We start from the raw sequence: 20,396 nt of genomic DNA, 5'->3' as shown, positions 1-20,396 counted from the left end.
GCACCAGACAAGGATGCCCGCTCTCACCACTGCTATTCAATATAGTATTAGAAGTTCTAGCCAGAGCAATCAGGCAAGAAAAAGAAATAAAGGGCATTCACATAGGAAAGGAGGAAGTCAAATTGTCTCTATTTGCAGACGACATGATTGTATATCTAGAAGACCCCATCGTCTCAGCCCCAAACCTCCTGAAACTGATAAGCAAGTTCAGCAAAGTCTCAGGATACAAAATCAATGTGCAAAAATCACATGCATTCCTATACACCAGTAACAGACTTAAAGAGAGCCAAATCAAGAACAAACTTCCATTCACAATTGCCACAAAGAGAATAAAATACCTAGGAATACAACTAACAAGGAATGTAAAGGACCTCTTCAAGGAGAACTACAAGTCACTGCTCAACGAAATAAGAGAGGACACAAACAGATGGAGAAACATCCCATGTTCATGGTTAGGAAGAATCAATATCGTGAAAATGGCCATACTGCCCAAAGTAATTTACAGATTCAATGCTATCCCCATCAAGCTACCAATGACCTTCTTTGCAGAACTGGAAAAAACCACCTTAAACTTCATATGGAACCAAAAGAGAGCCCGCATAGCCAAGTCAATTCTAAGCAAAAAGAACAAAGCGGGGGGCATCACACTACCAGACTTCAAAGTATACTACAAGGCTACAGTAATCAAAACAGCATGGTACTGGTACCAAAACAGAGATATAGACCAATGGAACAGAACAGAGGTCTCGGAGGCAACACAACATATCTACAACCATCTGATCTTTGACAAACCAGACAAAAACAAGCAATGGGGAAAGGATTCCCTCTTCAATAAATGGTGTTGGGAAAGCTGGCTAGCCATGTGCAGAAAGCAGAAACTGGACCCCTTCCTGACACCTTACACTAAAATTAACTCCAGATGGATTAAAGACTTAAACACAAGACCTAACACCATAAAAACCCTAGAAGAAAATCTAGGCAAAACCATTCAGGACGTAGGTGTAGGCAAGGACTTCATGACCAAAACGCCAAACGCATTGACAACAAAAGCCAAAATAGACAAATGGGACCTAATCAAACTCCACAGCTTCTGCACAGCAAAAGAAACAATCATTAGAGTGAATCGGCAACCAAGAGATTGGGAAAAAATTTTTGCAGTTTACCCATCTGACAAAGGGCTGATATCCGTAATTTACAAAGAACTAAAGCAGATTTACAAGAAAAAAACTAACAAGCCCATTCAAAAGTGGGCAAAGGAAATGAACAGACACTTCTCAAAAGAAGACATACGTGAGGCCAACAAACATATGAAAAAATGCTCATCATCACTGGTCATCAGAGAAATGCAAATCAAAACTACACTGAGATACCATCTCACTCCGGTTAGAATGGTGATCATTAAAAAATCTGGAGACAACAGATGCTGGAGAGGATGTGGAGAAATAGGAACACTTTTGCACTGTTGGTGGGAGTGTAAATTAGTGCAACCATTGTGGAAGACAGTGTGGCGATTCCTCAAGGACCTAGAAATAGAAATTCCATTTGACCCAGCAATCCCATTACTGGGTATATATCCAAAGGATTACAAATCGTTCTACTATAAGGGCACGTGTACACGAATGTTCATTGCAGCACTGTTTACAATAGCAAAGACCTGGAACCAACCCAAATGCCCATCGACGATAGACTGGATAGGGAAAATGTGGTACATATACACCATGGAATATTATGCAGCCATCAGAAACGATGAGTTTGGGTCCTTTGTAGGGACATGGATGAACCTGGAAACCATCATTCTCAGCAAACTGACAGAAGAGCAGAAGATCAAACACCGCATGTTCTCACTCATAGGCGGGTGTTGAACAATGAGAACACATGGACACAGGGAGGGGAGCACTACACACTGGGGTCAGTTGGGGGGAAATAGGGGAGGGAGGGTGGGGGGTGGGAAGCTGGGGAGAGATAGCAAGGGGAGAAATGCCAGATGTAGGTGATGGGGAGGAAGGCAGCAAATCACACTGCCACGTGTGTTCCTATGCAACAATTTTGCATGTTCTTCACATGTACCCCAAAATGTAAAATGCAATAAAATAAATAAATGGGAAAAAAAAAAAAGTAATTAAAATATGCTTTCAAAGCCAAAAAAAAAAAAAAAAAAAAAAATAAGCCAGATCATGTCCTTTGCAGGGACATGGTTGGAGCTTTAGGCCATTATCCTTAGCAAACTAACACAGGAGCAGAAAACCAAATATTGCATGTTCTCACTTATAAGTGGAGGCTAAATAATAAGAGCACATGAACACTTAGAGGGGAACAGTACACGCTGGGGCGTTTCAGAAGTTGGAGTTTGCAGGGAAGAAAGATGATCAGGAGAAATAACTACTAGGTACAACAAACTTCCATGACACAAGTTTGCCTATGTAAGAAATCCTGCGCTTATATCCTTGAACTTATAATAAAAGTTTTAAAAAATTGCTAAAAAAGGAGGGGACAGTATGCATGTGCTGGCTGGATGTTCCTTAAACTAATTAGCCAAATGATATGAAAACATAGAGCTTCAAACGAGCAAGTTGATTGTTAATCTTTATTTCCTGTTCTTCTAGCCTCAGGAAAAGAACTCTTTAGAAAGACAGTCACTGGAATAGAAATTTTGTGAAGCTAATTGAAATCTTAAAGCTTATTTCAGCTTATAGCTGTGTTATGCTTGTAAAGAAAATATGAATATGTTATCTAATCAATATAAAATTTAATGGACTGATGGATAGTTCATTAGTACTAGTACAGTCAGTGATATTAAAATAGGCTTAGTAATATTATTTCTTTCAAATTTTATGCCAAAGTATTGTGGCCAAAAACTTAAATTCTTTCCCTAGTTTCTTGTACCACTTTATTTGGTACACTTTCTTGCGGCACCGTCTTATCAATGAAATACTTTGTCTTGGGGAGACAACCAAATTTCATGCCTCCCCATAGTTGGGAGTCATGGTTTGTGCAGTAATTTCTATTTCTCAAAGTTCAAGGCCTAGCACTTTGCTCGGGCTTATAACTGGTCAATTGTTTGCAGTGTATAACAATATTTCAAAATATCTCATCTATTAACCAAAGATATACATATTAATATAGTTCTAAACCTTTTGAAACATATACAGTTGAATTGCAAAGCTCAGGGTAAGCTATAAAATCCAGATACCTATAAACCACATAGCATAAACATGGTCTCATTGTACGGTGGCTGCTTTTGAAGAATCCAGAACTCTATCAAAAATTAAAAATTCTGTGATTCTGTGACAATTGATTGCTTCACTCACTTGTATAGGAGAAATTGTGCTAAATGAAAATCAGTCCCATGAGTCAAGGACATCCATGATCATTTTTGTAATTCCTGGTGTGCTATCACAGACAATTTCCAAGATATTTGTTGCTTGACCAAATTTATGATTAATTAGTTGCCATAAAATGTTTACAATTAAGTAGATACATGTCTGCAGTTAAAAAGGAGATAGAAGAGAACCGATTTCACCCATACAGCCTCTTACAATTACGATATAAGTGTATCTTCAACTAATGTGCTTTTACTATTTTCAAAAACAATTTTCTAGGAAGATGTCATTGAAAATTTCTTCAATAGAAGACAGCTAAACTTAAAAGAGATCGTATCAAATGACTAGTTATTCAAGCCTCAAGATATCCTATCTCCAATCCCTGAACCCTGCTGATGTTGCCTTATATGAAAAAAGGGAATTTGCAGATATGACTAATTAAGACTCTTGAGATTATCCTGGATTATCTGGTGGGCCATAAATACCCTTCCGAATGTCTTTTCATAAAAGGTAGGAGCAGGAAGTTTTGACTGCAGAAGAAGGCAGCATGATAACGAAAGCACAATGCTGTGTTACCAGATTTGAAAATGAAAGAAGGAAGCATGACTCAAGGAATGTAGGTAATGTCTAGAAGCTAGAAAAGGCGAGGAAGCTGTTTCTGCTCTAGAGTCTCCAGAAGGAATCATCTCTGTTGATACCTTAACTTTAGCTCGGTGAAATTGATTTCAAAATTTATGACCTCTAGAACAGTAAGAGAAGAAATCTGTGTTATTTCTAGCCACTCAGTTTGTGCTAATTTGTTACAGTAGCAACAGGGAACTAATACATTTATGTTGAAAGCCATGTATCTATGTGTCCATCAATCCTAAACTCTTAAGCCACAAATTTGTCCACTCCTCATCAAGCACCCTCTATTCTCATCAAAAGGTTTTTATTATACATCTGGAAGATAGCAATGAAAGAAAAAAACGTGAATAAATAAAACACAAATAAATTTAAGTATTGAAAGGATCACATCCTTAAAGGAAAAGTGATTACCTTGTGTTGGAGAATATTAGTGAAAAAAAAACCAAGATTAACATTTGAAACATAATATTTAGACCTACTTACAAATATAATATTTAGACTTATTTACAAAAGAAATAACCAAACTGGCATCAGCATTCTCTTCTGCAAAATTAAATGTGAGAAGGCATTTGATCAGCATTTCTAGAATCCAGCGGGAAGGGTTTCAAACTGAAAAGCTTTAAAACCAGCAAATTATAATCTAAGGGAAAGACAAAAAGAAAAATGCCACCTGTACAACCTTTTCAAACATAATATTTGAGAGTAATTCCAAACAAATGAAAGCTGAATAAATGTAAAAAAGTAGTGAAGGGAAGAAAAGAAGTAGTTCAATACCATGAATAAGTGTTCAAAAGTCATAGTCAACACATTGAGTTTTCAATATATATCAAGAGTAGTGCTAAATAACTTATATTACCTTACGCTATGGTTTGAATTTGGTGTCCTTTCCAATATCTGTAATATAACCTAATGACCAAGTTGATAGAATCAGAAGGTGGAGCCTCTGGGAGCTAATTAGGCCACGACAGCTCTGCCCACAAGAATGAGATTATGTACTTTTATAAAAGGGCTTGATGAAAGGAGTTCCTCTGCTTTCTGTTACTTGAGAACACAGCATTTTTCCTTTAGAGAGGACACAAGTTTAAGGCACCATTGTGGAAGCAGAAACTGGACCAAAGTGAGAGCACCTTGATCTTGGACTTTCCAGCCTCCAGAACTGTAAGAAAATAAATTCTTGTTCTTTATAAATTATATAGTTTTAAATATTGTGTAGTAGCAGCACGAAATGAACTAAGACAGCATATTTAACTCTCAGGCATTAAGCAATCAAATATACAAACAAATGGGATTGGTCCTATTGCTAAAGTTGGAGAAACAGATGTAGAGAGACTAATTTTTTTTTCTTTTTCTTTCTTTCTTTCTTTTTTTTTTTTTATTATACTTTACGTTCTGGGGTACATGTGCAGATCATGCAGGATTGTTACATAGGTATACACATGCCATCATGCCATGTTGGTTTGCTGCATCCATCCCCTTGTCATCTACATGAGATATTTCTCCCAATGTTATTTCTCCCCAATCCCCCAACCCCTTGCTATTCCTCCCCTAACCCCCAACTTTTTTGTTTTTGAGATTGAGTCTCCCTCTGTTACCCAGGCTGGAGTGCAGTGGCACAATCTCAGCTCACTGCAGCCTTTGCCTCCCTAGTTAAAGCAATTCTCCTGACTCATTTTCCGGAGTCACTGGGACTACAGGAATGTGCCCCATACCCAGCTAATTTTTCTGAATTTTTATTAGAAATGGGAATTCGCCATGTTGGTCAAGCTGGTCTCAAACTGATCTCAAATGATCCACTCATCGGGGTCTCCCAAAAGTTGGAATTACAGGCTTGAGCCACAGCACTAGCAGATAGATTAATTACTTTTGTTGGGTCATATGACTAGTAAAGTATGGAGCCTAAATGGAAATCCAAATTTGTCTGATTTAAAAGGTTCTTGATTGCTAGACTAAACTTCTATATGAAGGATAAATACAGATGGGAGTATTTTTTAGTCATTCAAAAATTAATATGTATTTAATGTATTGAATTTGGCAAATAAAAAAAACCTCTGACATAAAAAGTTATGAAAAATCATTTATGATCTAGTCTACAAATTATTGTTAAATATTTTAATAGCTGTCAAGAAAATAGACCACCAAGTGCTCTTCTTGTGCTTTTCACGTTTACATAAATCATAAGGTATTTGTTTCTAAATGAAATAATAAAGTCACATTTACATCTTTTTTTGGTAATCTGGCTTTTCTTTTCTTGCCTTTGTTTCCCCCCCAGAGAGAATACAGTGGTAAGATCTCGGTTCACTCCCAAGAAATTGAATTCGTATTTAGAAAGTTTTCAGCAAGAAAAACTCCAGCCTTCATGGTTTTACTGGGGGTTTCCGCTAACCATTTAAGGTAGAAATAATACGAATTCTACCAAATTGCCTCTAGAAAATAGAAGAGAACACCTTCTGACTCATTTTATGAAGCTAGATTATACCGATACCAAACCCAAATCAACATTCCAACAAAAGAATATTGTAGAATAGTAACCCTTATGAACATAAATCTAAATATGCCCAACATAGTTTAAGAAAACTCAATGTAGTAATACATAAAAAGGAGAATGTAGTAAAACTTAGTTGTGTTCATCCCAATAATGCAAGACTGGCCTAACATTAAAAAATCAATCAGTTTAGTTCTCCCATATTAACAATTTAAGCAATAAAACTTATATGGTCATCAAAACATTATGCAGAAAAAGCATTTGACAGTATAGCATCTATTCATGTTAAAAACTCAGCAAACTTAAAAGACAAAGTAAGTTCATCAATTTGGTAAAAGACATCTACAAAAACCCTACATCTAAAATTTACTTAAAGGTGAAATATTGAATGTTTCACCTCCCCTTCCACTGCCCCAGTCTGCTCTAGACTGCGATTGACATCCTATCATCAAAATTGAAAGAGCTAGAGGAGCATCACACTACCTGACTTCAAACTATACTACAAGGCTACAGTAATCAAAACAGCATGGTACTGGTACCAAAACAGAGATATGAACCAATGGAACAGAACAGAGCCTTTGGAGGCAATGCCACACATCTGCAATCATCTGATCTTTGACAAACCTGACAAAAAAAGCAATGGGGAAAGGATTCCCTGTTTAATAAATGATGTTGGGAAAACTGGCTAGCCACGTGCAGAAAGCAGAAACTGTACCCCTTCCTGACACCTTACACTAAAATTAACTCCAGATTGATTAAAGGCTTAAACATAAGACCTAACACCATAAAAATTCTAGAAGAAAACCCAGGCAAAACCATTCAGGACATAGGCATAGGCAAGGACTTCATGGCTAAAACAACAAAAACATTGGCAACAAAAGCCAAAATAGACAAATGGGATCTAATTAAGCTCCGGAGCTTCTTCACAGTAAAAGAAACAATCATTAGAGTGAACCAGCAACCAACAGAATGAGAAAAAATTTTTGCAAACTACCCATCTGACAAAGGACTTATATCCAAAATCTACAAAGTACTAAAACAGATTTACAAGAAAAAACAAAGCCATTCAAAAGCAGGTAAAGAATATGAACAGACATTTTTCAAAAGAATACATATATGAGGCCAACAAACATATGAAAAAATGTTCATCATTACTGGTCATTAGAGAAATGCAAATCAAAAGTACATTGAGATACCATCTCATGCCAGTTAGAATGGCTATCATTAAAAAGTGTGGAGACAATAGATGCTGAAGAGGATGCGGAGAGATAGGATCACTTTTACACTGGTGGTGGGAATGTAAATTAGTTCAACCATTATGGAAGACAGTGTAGAGATTCCTTGAGGACCTAGAAATAGAAATTCCATTTGACCCAGCAATCTCATTACTGGGTATATATCCAAAGGATTATAAACTGTTCTATTATAAAGACACATGCACATGAATGTTCATTGCAGCACTGTTTACAATAGCAAAGACTTGGAACCAACCTAAATGCCCATTGATGATAAACTGGACAGGGAAAATGTGGCACATATACACCATGGAATACTATGAAGCTGTAAAAAATGATGAGTTCGTGTCCTTTGTAGGGACATGGATGAACCTGGAAACCATCATTCTCAGCAAACTGACACAGGAACAGAGCCTCAAGCACCACATGTTCTCACTGATAGGCAGGTGTTGAACAATGAGAACACATGGACAAAGGGAGGGGAGCATCACACACTGAGGTCTGTTGGGGGGGACTAGGGAAGGGACAGTGGGGGGTAGGGAGTTGGGGAGGGATAACATGGGGCGACATGCCAGATATAGGTGATGGGGATGGAGGCAGCAAACCACATTGCCATATATGTACCTATGCAACAATCCTGCATGTTCTTTACATGTACCCCAGAATATAAAATGCAATAATTTGTTTGTGTGTATATATATATATGGAAAACAAGAATGTTATTTTTCATCACTTCAATACCATACTGAAAAATCTTAGGCAAAGCAATAAGACAATCAAAAGAAGTAGTATATATATTGGAATAGAAGAAACAGAATACCTCTGACAGTTATTAAAGAAGACTTACATAAATAAAGATATGTATTATTTTTAGGGCTAGAAAATTTAATATTGTTAGGATGTCAATTCTCCTTAAATTGGCCTACAATTTCAACAAAATCCCAATCGATATTCTAGCAGAATTTTTTCTCTTTTGACAATTTTATTCCAAAATTTTTGTGGAGGTGCAAAGTACCTAGAATAGCTGAAACAAATTTGAAAAGAAACTCCAAAATTGTAGAAGTAATGATAAATGATTTAAGAATTATTGTAAAGTCACAGTAATAATGAAACTCTGCTATTAAGTAACAACCTAGAAGACTAGTTTAATTAAACAGAATAAAAAAATCTACTCCCATGAATACACAGAAGTAACTTTTGACAAAGTTGTAAAAACAAAACAATCTAGAAGACTAGCTTCATTAAACAGAATTAAAAAACTAGACTCACATAAATACATACAAATAACTTTTGACAAAGTTGTAAAAACAATTCAGTAGAGAAAAATAGTTTCCCCAAGAAATGGTACTATAAAAGTTGGAGATTTATATAAAAAAATTAAGCTTGACCTATACCTGATATCTTACACAAAAATTGACTCAAAATTTGTCATAGACCTAAGTAAAAATATAAGTCTATAAAACTTCTAGAAGAAAAGTATAGGAAAAAATCTACATGACTTGGGGTAGTCAAAGAATTTTTAGACAACAAAAATAGGATCCATAATGAAAATATAAATTGGACTTTGTCAAAACTGAAAACTTTTGCTTGGTGAAAAGCACTGTTAAAAGACTGAAAAGACAGTCCACAGAATGAAAGGAAAGGTTTGTAAGTTAAATTTTCATGAAACTTTTAGTCTAGAATAGGTATAGGACAATAAAAATAAACAATTAAAGAATATGGTATAAAAATAGGTAAGCATTTTAAACAAACACATCCACAATGAAGGTTTGGTAGATGAGCAGATGAAGATATTATCAATATCATTACCCATGAAGAAAGGCAAACTAAAACTACAATGATATTCTACTGTAATATATTGTTGGTGAGAATGCAAAATTTCATTGTTGCTTTGGGAAAACAGTTTGACAGTTTCTTCTAAAGCTAAACATAAACATACTGTTACCATATGAACAAGCAATCTTGTTCCTAAGTGTTTACCCAAAAGAAATGGAAACATATCTTCTCTCAAAATCTTTAACTTGAATGTTTACAGCAGCTTTGTTTATAATTATTAAAACCTGGAAACAACCTACAGTTTGTCCATTCAAACTGTGAATGGATAAACAAATTGTGGTACCTCCATACAACAGAAAGCAACTCTGCAATAAAAAGGCAGAACTATTGATTAATACAATACAGTATAAGGGCTAAATGTGTTCTACCAAGTGGAGGCAGCCATCTTAAAAAGGTTTAATAGTTTATGATTCTATTTATATGACATTCTGGAGAAGGTGAAATGATAGCAGTGGCAAACAGTGCAGTATTTGCCAGAGTCTGGAGTTTGAGGACTGTAGCTGATTACAGGCAGGCAGTGTGGAGGAATTTTTGGATGATGGAAATCTTCTATAAGGAAATATGGCATTGGATACATGACTTAAATCATAAAATTGTATACCACAGAAAGCACATTTTATTAAATGCAAGTTTAACAAAATCAACAAAGATATATGAGAGACCCAAAAGAAAATGCAGATTGTAGCAAATTTATGTATTTATATTACAAATAAATCTCATAAACACAATAAGGTCAGTAGAGAGAGGGGATGTGCCCTAAGTAACTTTGGAAAATAGTGTTTTGATGGAATACAGTAAAGATAAAAATAGAAATAATCCAAACAATGGACTCTTCTTGGGAAAGTTGTTTCTCACAGGGCAATGGCTTAGTAAGTTTTAAACTATATGTATGGTAGAGGTAAACAAAGAAGCAAACGTATTTCAGATATTGATAGTCTTAGTTTTTACTGTCTGAAAAAGAAGTAACAAATAGTGGTGAGGGTTAGAACAATGTTGTTGATTAGATTGGAGGTATTAATATGAAGATAGATGGTAGATAGACGTATAGATAGAAACAGAAATAGGCAAGTAAGAAGGTATGTGGAGACATGTATACATACAAACACATATACATACACATGTACAAAACTAAACATAGATGTGTACAGATAAATGGGTTGTATATACACATATTTTTTGTTCTATACTCTCAAGGGGGCATGTAAACAGTGATACCCCAGTAGCAATGAGTATAACTAGTATCCAGATCTTGGTTTTAAATATCAGTTTTCAATGAAAGGAATCAGAGTTTTTGGAGAAGTGGTTGATTCTAGGGCTGGAATAGGAAAAAATGCAAGATTAGATTAAGGCATCTTGTAGCTGTAAGTAACGAAAAGCTCCCCACTGCCCCCATCCCCCAAAAAGAAAGAAAATAGAAAAGAAAGAAATGTCAAAAATGAGACTAAGCTTAAAACTGTTCCCAGTAGCCATTAGCTCCTAGGAGCAGTGTATTAGTTCACTCTCACGTTGCTATAAAGAAAAATCTGAGGCTGGGTAATTTATACAGAAAAGAGGTCTTACTGACTCATGGTTCCAAAGGAAGGGGAAGTATGATGCTGGCATGGGCTCAGCTTCTGGGGAGGCCTCAGGAAACTTAAAATCATGGAAGAAGGCAAAGGGGCAGCAGGGAAATCACACAACCAGAGCAGGAAAATGAGAGAGCGAGGTGGGAGGTGCTACACACTTTTAAACAAGCAGATCTTGCAAGAACTCACTCTCATGAGAATAGCACAAGGGAACAGTGCTAAACCACTCATGAGAAACAGCCTCCACTATCCAATCATCTCCCACCAGGCGCCACCACCAACACTGGGGATTACAATTCTACATGAGATTTGGTGGGGACAGATCCAAATCATATCAAGCAGGAAACCAAAAGATTAGCAGAAAAACTGGTATAATACAAATTATATCTGTGGCTTAATTAATTACACTGTGCTTATGTTAATATCCTGTTTCAATAACTTCAATATTGTTATATAAAATGTAAACATTAGAGAAAGCTGGGGGAAGGGTAATTCAAATTGCGAATTATTTTTACAACTTTTTTTTGTAAATCAAAAATTTTTCCAAAACAAAAAGTTTACACATAGTATTTTTAGATGCACATCTAGTCTCATAAAACCAAATATGGCAAACTTTGAAATCAGAAATTACCACATTGGTTTGAATTTATCTTCCAATCACACAGTTTGACAAAAGAATTCACAGGAATTATAACTGGATAATTAAGATAGAGGTTCAAACATGAGACTAATAATTAGTTGTAGCAGGAAACAGATCCCAGTTGTTTTTAACTTCACTTTGAAGAGCATCCTATACAAGATAGAGAAGTAGTGAGTACTTAGAGCTAAGGATAAAGGAACCTGTATGAGAGGCTTAAGAAGGGAACACGTTTGTGAATAGAAAGAAGGCTGACAATCATCTCCACCATATGGAAATGTCCTGCCTCACACATTGCCATAGTGAGGTGACAGAAAGCCTTACAGGGGAGTACAGTTTCACAACGAATGTTTTATATCCCACTCTAAGGAAAGAGTGTTCTTGTCATTCAAAATCAGATGAGAGAAGAATATGCCAATATAGCTAAGTATTTTTGTAAAATGTATCCTGTGTACGTGTCTCTAAATCACAGATTTTAAAAAAATCTAGATTAAAAACATGACCAAATGTAAGAAAAGTTAATCAGATGCCTTTAATTGCAATACAGCATTTGACCAGTTTTCTGAGTTTAGTACACCTATCTTAAAAATTTCAGTGACTAATTGTAGATTACATGACTTTTTATTTGAAAACTTTCTCAATATACAGAAAGAATCAAGAAGGAACATAAAAGAAAATGAACCTAAACGATAAAGCTGGACTCTTGCATGTTGTAGGAGAGAGAAATGAAGGCTAATATTTGAAAGGGACTAACCCACTCGTTTCTGTTATTTATTGGCATACAGGTTATAAGTAACTCCATGATTATGAGACGAGGGATTATTTGATGCTGATTTCCCTTTGCCAAATAACTAAAATAACATTTTCTAAAATGCATTTCTGTCTCTGAAGCATTCAGATTACTCACATATGGATCATATACTTAAAAAAATGACCAAGTCCACTTAGTCTTGAAATTAAAAGTCATTGAATATCTTGAAGGAAAACCAAGCATAGCCACCCACAGTCATTCTAGTATTCATATTATCTGGAATGAAACACATTAAGAACCAGAAGGGATGAGTTTCTTCTGGTCATTAAGTTGTGTTAGGTTCAGTTGTGACCATTGTTATATGAAAAAGTCTTATTTTAAAACCAGTAATTACCTTTCACTAAGGGTTCATGAATCTAACCCTTTCCTGCTGTGAAGGGACTACTATATTGACTGTGACTGTTTACTTTTCTGTATGTGAGTCACACTCTTGATCAACACATGGCAGTCAGCACACAGGTGTGGAAAGGTACACAGGAGGTGCGTGTGTCCCCAGGTACTGACGCCTCTCTCTTTCAGCACGTTTGACCGTTTTCTTACTTTTTAAAGCAGTGATACTTTGCAACTGGCAACTAAATGCATGCCTAGAAGAATATGTACATATATTCAATATCTCCAAAGGGTTGAACAATAATTGAAGAAGTTTACTACTGTACTAATGGCAACAACAAAATAACCCACCCATAAAATACAATATGATTGACATATTTTAAAATCATTACTAATTCACAGTACTAAGAATATTATGTCTGCTGGGGTTAAAGTGCTTTCTTTTTACATAACTGAGAAAGTAATACTACAATGCTCTTCATTCTGGCTTATTTAAAAATAAAATAGCAGGTATGTTTCAATTAAGAAATAGAATGATAAAATACATGAAGACATTCTGTTGCTTTATTATTACAAATTGCCAACAAATAAAAATGAAAAGCCAATCCAAAATTGCTGTGAGTAAAGCTGATTCCCACTGTATCTATAATAGGAGTCTATAAAACACATTATTTCATGTAGAAATTATTATTATGTTTTGTACATGATACTTGTAATAGTCTTTTTCTTTTTTGGTTCCTTCTAGCATAATTACCCAGAATGTCTACAGGACCTAAATAAAAGTGTAATTGAGGAAGAATATATTCATAACAGTGTGTTGTAAGACTGTGATGCTGGCAAAGAAAATAGGCCCCAGGAATCAAGTTTTACTCTGCCTTCGATGACAAATGCATGTCCACAAGCTATGAGTAAAGTCTTATGAATAGCTGGAGACTATTTAGAAGAAGCTGATGCTGGGACATTGACAGCATAAACTCTGAAATCTCTTAAAAAATATATTGTAGGCTGAGCACAGTGGCTCACGCCTGTAATCCCAGCACTTTGGGAGCCAGAGGCAGATGGATCATAAGGTCAGGAGATCGAGACCATTCTGGCCAACATGATGAAACCCGTCTCTACTAAAAATACAAAAATTAGCTAGTCCGGGTGTGGTGGTGGGAGCCTGTAATCCTAGCTGCTCAGGAGGCTGAGGCAGGAGAATCGCTAGAACCAAGAGGAGGAGGTTGCAGTGAGCCAAAATTGCACCTCTGCACTCTAGCCTGGTGACAGAGTGAGACTCTGTCTCAAAAAAAAAAAAAAAAAAAAAAGTGTGTGTGTGTGTGCGTGTGTATACATATACACATAATTACATAAATACATATATATGGGGATTGCATAAAATTACATAAATATAAAGGGATTACAACATATATGTAGGAGTATATAAAACACATCATCTTGTGTAGAAGGGAGTGAGATTTTGAAGAGTTTCTTATATATAGTAATTTCTTCCTTTTTGGTGAATCAGGCTGAGCTACTTCTGATTACAAATAATTTCTCCTGATAGAAGAACTCTGAGGGAGGTAAGGGTCAGATGTTTGTGTGTAAGGCTGTACCAAATTATAAAAAGTTGGTATGTAATGACCTCTAAATGGCTCCTTTCTTTCTGCTTTTTCCTCTCCACCTAATTGCAGGAATGCATGGCTCATTAAAGTAACTATGACTCATATTGCTCAAACATAATTTCTGAAGGCTTTTCCTTAAGGGTTAAGGAAAGAAGTAAGTTCTTAACCCTTGTAATTTGTGATAATCTGATAACTTTTTTCTTTCACTGTTTGTTAAATGAGTTGATTAATTAGGAAAAATAAAAAAAGGAACATATAGTTAATCATCTTTTCCTTAAATTCGAAAAGTGCCTTAGATTTAAAGCAATACTTATTTAAATGGGCACAATGTATTAATGTTAATGGTACAGGTATAATGTCAAAATACAGATAATTTTGTAATGATCTCAAAAACTAGCATTCAAGAGAAACCAACATATCTAGAGAGGTGTTCTAACTTCTCACTTGGAAAAATGCAAGTGATTCTACAAACTGAAGTCTTTTTATTGTTCTAGGTATTAAAACACATTAAGAACTTGAAGACCCAGATGGCTTTCTCAAACTCTCCTCTTTGATGACTTTTACCTCCTATTTTATTACTTTGTCTAATTTCAGACTGACTGTGAGTCCTGTACATCAATGAAACACATGTTTCAAGAGGGCAGGGCTTATGACAATTGAATTTATTACTGTCTGCCCAGTACCTAAAAGTGGGACAAGAACACCAGGTAGGAAGCCACTGTGGAAGCTGGCAGGGGATGATAATGTAAGGTATGAGAGAACATGAGCCTGAGGGAATGTGTTCTCTTTCTGGGTCCACAAGGGGGCGTAGTTTTAAGGGCAAGAACTTCCCAGTGACGTGCCCCCCTCCCATCTCTCTCCACCCAGGTGATTTAATGATTTATGTGTAAATTTCGAGGGCTTGGGAAGAAACTAAGCGTCAATCACCCCGGTGGAAGTTTAAAGGAACTCCTTTCATTGGCCAGAGGAACTTGGGGAGGTGGGAATTTCTCTCAGGACAAATTCCCCTGCTCCTTGACGCACCAGGATTTCCAACTTTCTGGAATTCCCACCCACATGGTGGGAGCTCTCTTTCCCCTCTTGGATTCCCCCTCTGGGGTTCCCTTTCACTCAGTGTGGAAGCTGTCATTCGTCTCCTGGCTTCCATCTTTCTGGATTCTCTCACTCAGTGTGAGGGGAGTTTTCCTTCTCTGGTTTTCTCCCTCTGGGAAACCTCACTCAGTGTGAGAGCGGCTTTTCTTTCTCTCATTCAGTGTGAGAGCTAGCTGTTTCTTTCTCTCTCCTTCTCATTTTTCAATCTCTACCTAAATAAATCACTTTTCTGCAACCCTTTTGGGGTCTGGTATTTATTTCATGAGTGCACTGAGCTGTGGTCTCCTCTCTCATTCTTGGGAGAGTGATAGACCAAGAACCTGGACAAACATCCTCTCAGGGAAGCTGAGGGCTCCCCTGAACCCCTGAATCCCAACAAGCCAATGCTTATTATTATTATTATTATTTTACTTTTCCTTTTCAGTACTAATAAGAGGATGAGTTTCTACTCCCTGAGTAGACACTTGGTTATAGGAATCTGGAATTTAGGCATAGCTTGGGGGTTGAGAAATAAATTCAGAAAAGAATCTGTATGTGGAATGAAATTAAAACCATTGTCCTGGATGCTATGAACAAAGAAGAGGCCATAAGTAGGAAGGAGAAGAGTTTCAGAATTTAGCCCTGGAATATTTCTCTCAAAGGCGATTGTTTCTAACACCCATATATCTAGCAAGATTACAGGAGAGAATTGGGCACGGGATTTTACCATATGAAGGTCACTGTTTAACTTAATGAGAGCAGTTCAGGGAGGGCATTTGAGAAAGAAACTCAATGAGTGGATACAGAGGTAATAGAAGGAGAAGAAATGTATGTAATGGGTGTAATACATGTTTGAGGAGTTTTGCCATAACAAAGAAGAGAAGTTAGCAGAAATTGAAGTAAGTGGGTTTATGATTTTTTTTTTTTTGCATGATAGAATCTACTTACAAATAAACATTATGCTGAGTTTAAGAGAAAATATATTTCCCTGTGTGAAACTTTTGATGTTTCTCAAATTTCTTCATAAAATTTGGGACTGTTGTATGCATACATGTGTACATACATGCTTATATATGTGTTGTACACACACACACACACACACACACACACACTTGTATTAGTAATGAATACACACTTAACCTCTGCTCTAGAAGCAGTGCATTGGGCTGCTGAAGGCCAGGGCTTTTGAATTAGAGAGTTGGATTCAAGTTTGGGCACTGGTACTAAATAAAATTGTGAATAACAGCTCATCTTTTTGGGATACTTCTATGCTCTAGATACTCTTCTTCATGCTTTACCTGCCAAACAATTCTCAAGATACCCTTATAAGATAGCTGCTGTTTTCACACCCACTTAACAGGCAGAAAAACTGAGATGCAGAAAGATTCAGCAACCTGTGCTCAGTCACGTGGGTCCTATGCAGAAAGGCTAGCTTTAAGTGTGTGTTTAGTCACTATCCTACAGCCATTGATTAAAAGCAATCTATCATTGTTATGATTGTATTTTTTAAAAATTAACAACATGTATGCATACCTCTTCAAGGAAAAAGTTATGACATTTAATTTTTCCAGTCCAATTCTTATTAGTTCTACAGAAGTGTCAGTAAAAGTTGAAGCCATAACCAGCATGATTCATAACTTTTGTTGAATCAAAGTGTGTAAAGTTCAGACAATGTAGTCTTATGATAGTGAAAAGCAATCTAAAGTATGAATAACCTTTTAATAATATTTGCTCAGTAAGTCATATTGCAGATAAACAATCAAAGTCAGATTTCTTGGATGGAAGTTTTGGTCCTGGGAATTAGTTTCTATAGGAAAAGTCAGTTTTGAAAATAATCTCGCCTTATCAACCGCCTCTCCTCCCATGAGATGTGTTCTCAGTCTGCAATCACTCTCATGCAATATGGCCTGAATTCTTTTCTGATTTATGGAGTGCTTTTCCTTCACTACGTGTAATCTACTGCTAGAAACCAACGTGTTTATTTTATTCTATTTAGGCTAAAATGCCATATGTCTCATTGTCCATGGTAGACATTGTGTAACTTGCTGTTGTCTGACTTTGGTGCTCTTGAGCTATTCTGGGGAAAACGCATGAGTCAAAGCATCTTTGTAAAGATGCTGCTGCTAAGATTTTCTCATTTAATTAGGGTCACAAAGAGTAATCATACCTAGGCATTTTTATCTTGTGGTAGAAATGACTTTGGAGTTACAAAGGATCCTATGTATCCCTCACCTCCTTAGTTTTTTACTCCTGGAAAAAGTATTTAATTTCTCTGGACCTCAGTATTTTCATCTGGAAAAAGGGGATGTTAACACTGTCCTTGAAGGTGGCAAACACAAAAATAATATATATAAAACATCTGGGTAGTATAGTACCTCCAAAAGAACTTCGAACCTTTGCATGTTAAATGGTATTTTTGTAAGAAAATTTGCTTTGAAGATTAAACGAGGTATGGATGATGTATATATACATTCAGGCAATTATTATAAAATTTCTCTATGTGTAATACATACTGCTATTTTAGGTAAGAAATATATCAATATGTATCTTGCTTTTTATACTGCTATGATTAACATTTTCTGTCAGTCAGTGAATATGATAGAAATAGGAAAAGGTGTCAAAAGAATAGAAAAGCAAACAGGGTTAAAGTTAACTATAATCCTATGAGAGGCCAAAAGGAAGGATATCTTCTAAGAAATGAATCTATAGTAAATAAAATGCAACTGTATGAAAAAGGGGCATCAGTTGATGACAAAACAAGACAAAATCAGCGAACAACTTTTACAAGAAAATTCTATTCTAAAGAGAAAGATGTACTCTAAAGAGACATTATATATTAATGAAAAGAATTTGAGTTCTATGGACATAGAGATACCTGGGTTTAAATCATGGGTTGGACAAGTATAGTACAATTTCCTCCATGCTAAGAGAACTACTATACTATAATAATATCTTCCTACAATATGATTTATAGCTGACTAATATATCAAAACTCAGGCTTGCAATTGTCTCTTAATGAAATCTTGCTTTTATAAATGTTTCTTTTGGAAACTGACATATGAATAGTAACATTAGACCACACAATGCACTGAATATAATAGTAATTATTTCCAAGTAATTATACTCAAATGAACAGAAGGAGAAAACAAAAGGCATTTTCATATTTAACCATTTACTGGCCTAATCACTTGGTAACTTTTATTTCTTTATTGTGAAGTATAACTACCTCACAATTAATACAACAATAATGGTAACTTTCAACTGCAAAATGCGAACTTGAAATCTTAAGATGAAATTAAGATTGTTAAACTAACAGTGATAGAAAAATAGCCACATTATAATTCCTATTTCAGTATTTATGTGAAGAAACAAAATATATAAGTAGAATTTTCTTGCAATGATGACTTTGTATGAGTAAACAATATTGCTTGTTTGCCAAAGTTTAACCAAATAATTATGTTATGATTGTTTTTGCATAAAAGTTCCCAGAAAGCTTTTTTTTTAATAATATAGATTTTTAAAGAATCATCATTAACACACATGTACTTGTGTATAATTTCCAAGACCATAAGGAATAGATACACTCTTGTATAAAATTTTCAAGACCGTGTGAAATGGAGACCTTTACATATAATATATATTCAGATAACTTAATGTTTATGTTGGCTCTTTAAAAGTTAGCGGACTAGGGCTGGACGAAGGTGGCTCACGCCTGTAATCCCAGCACTTTGGGAGGCCAAGGTGGGTGGATCACGAAGTCAAGAGATCAAGACCATCCTGGTCAACATGGTGAAACCCCGTCTCTACTAAAAATACAGAAAATTAACTGGGCATGGTGGCGTGTGCCTGTAATCCCAGCTACTCAGGAGGCTGAGGCAGGAGAATTGCCTGAACCCAGGAGGCGGAGGTTGCGGTGAGCTGAGATCCCGCCATTGCACTATAGCCTGGGAAACAAAAGTGAAACTCCATCTCAAAAAAAAAAAAAAAAAAAAAAGTTAGTGAACTATCAGAGCAGTTGCACTGAAATGATTCAGACAAGGACAAAACAAAAAATAAAAGACTAAATCTTGTTATACATTGCTTCAATTCAACATAAAATTGTTAAAAAATAAGCTATCTTCTAAAGAAAGCATGGATTTAAAATAAAATTATGTCAAATTATTTTAATTTTTTATAGATAGAAATCAATATTGAGGTTAAAGAATCTTATGATAACTTCAGCTAGAATTCTGAATCAAATTACTTATGAAAGTAGGGACAACTGACTGGCCTCTGTGGGATAATACATTGTTTCAAAATTAGCATGGATTTAGGAGTTAATAATATTAACTCTGTACAATAGTTATATTGAAGCCCCACTAATTAAAAATTTATGAAAAACAAATTAAAACAATATTTTCCTTTAAAAAGTCAAGAAACACAAATGAAATTTTACTAATTAATTCTCAAAAGACTTAAAAGCTTTACAGAAATAACCATTATACTCACATAATCTCCACAAAACATTTTGATGATTATGGTTAGCTTCAGGGATCAAAATATTTGATCAATCGCATAAACTTGTTTCTCTGTGAAGCCAGAAAGAATGGAGGTTGACCGCTAAATCAAATGTAAATACGTTCACTGTTCACCTCAGACACAGGTGAGAAAATGGAAGAGCAAATCTGGATACAGCATGAATTGAGATACGTATTTATACTTAGTTATCAGTCATAGGTGAGTATGCAGAATTACTGCACAAAATAAATAGAACCATTAACCTAATCTCTGGTTACATGTTGATTTAAGACACATAAAGTAGCCAACCAATGAAAGAAATGTAATCTTTTGAAAAAGCTGATGACTTATGGAAAGCTAAGTTGATTACCCACAAAGTTA

General features: G+C 35.6%; 1 protein-coding gene across 1 annotated transcript in view; it reads right to left on the bottom strand.

Annotated features, from left to right (window-relative positions):
* Positions 1-20,188, bottom strand: part of ANXA10 (annexin A10) — a 100,893-nt gene extending 80,705 nt beyond the window's left edge. The window contains exon 1 of the mRNA XM_032298610.1: positions 20,007-20,188. Within this exon, the coding sequence (XP_032154501.1) occupies positions 20,007-20,024 (18 nt within the window). The 5' untranslated portion in view covers positions 20,025-20,188. The remainder of the gene's footprint in view (positions 1-20,006) is intronic.
* Positions 20,189-20,396: the final 208 nt, after the last annotated feature.

The sequence above is a fragment of the Sapajus apella genome, unplaced genomic scaffold (assembly GCF_009761245.1).
Source record: "Sapajus apella isolate SASKATOON/1434 unplaced genomic scaffold, GSC_monkey_1.0 scaffold39, whole genome shotgun sequence".
Classification (NCBI taxonomy): Eukaryota; Metazoa; Chordata; class Mammalia; order Primates; family Cebidae; genus Sapajus; species Sapajus apella.
This window is presented reverse-complemented; position numbering and strand designations above follow the sequence as displayed.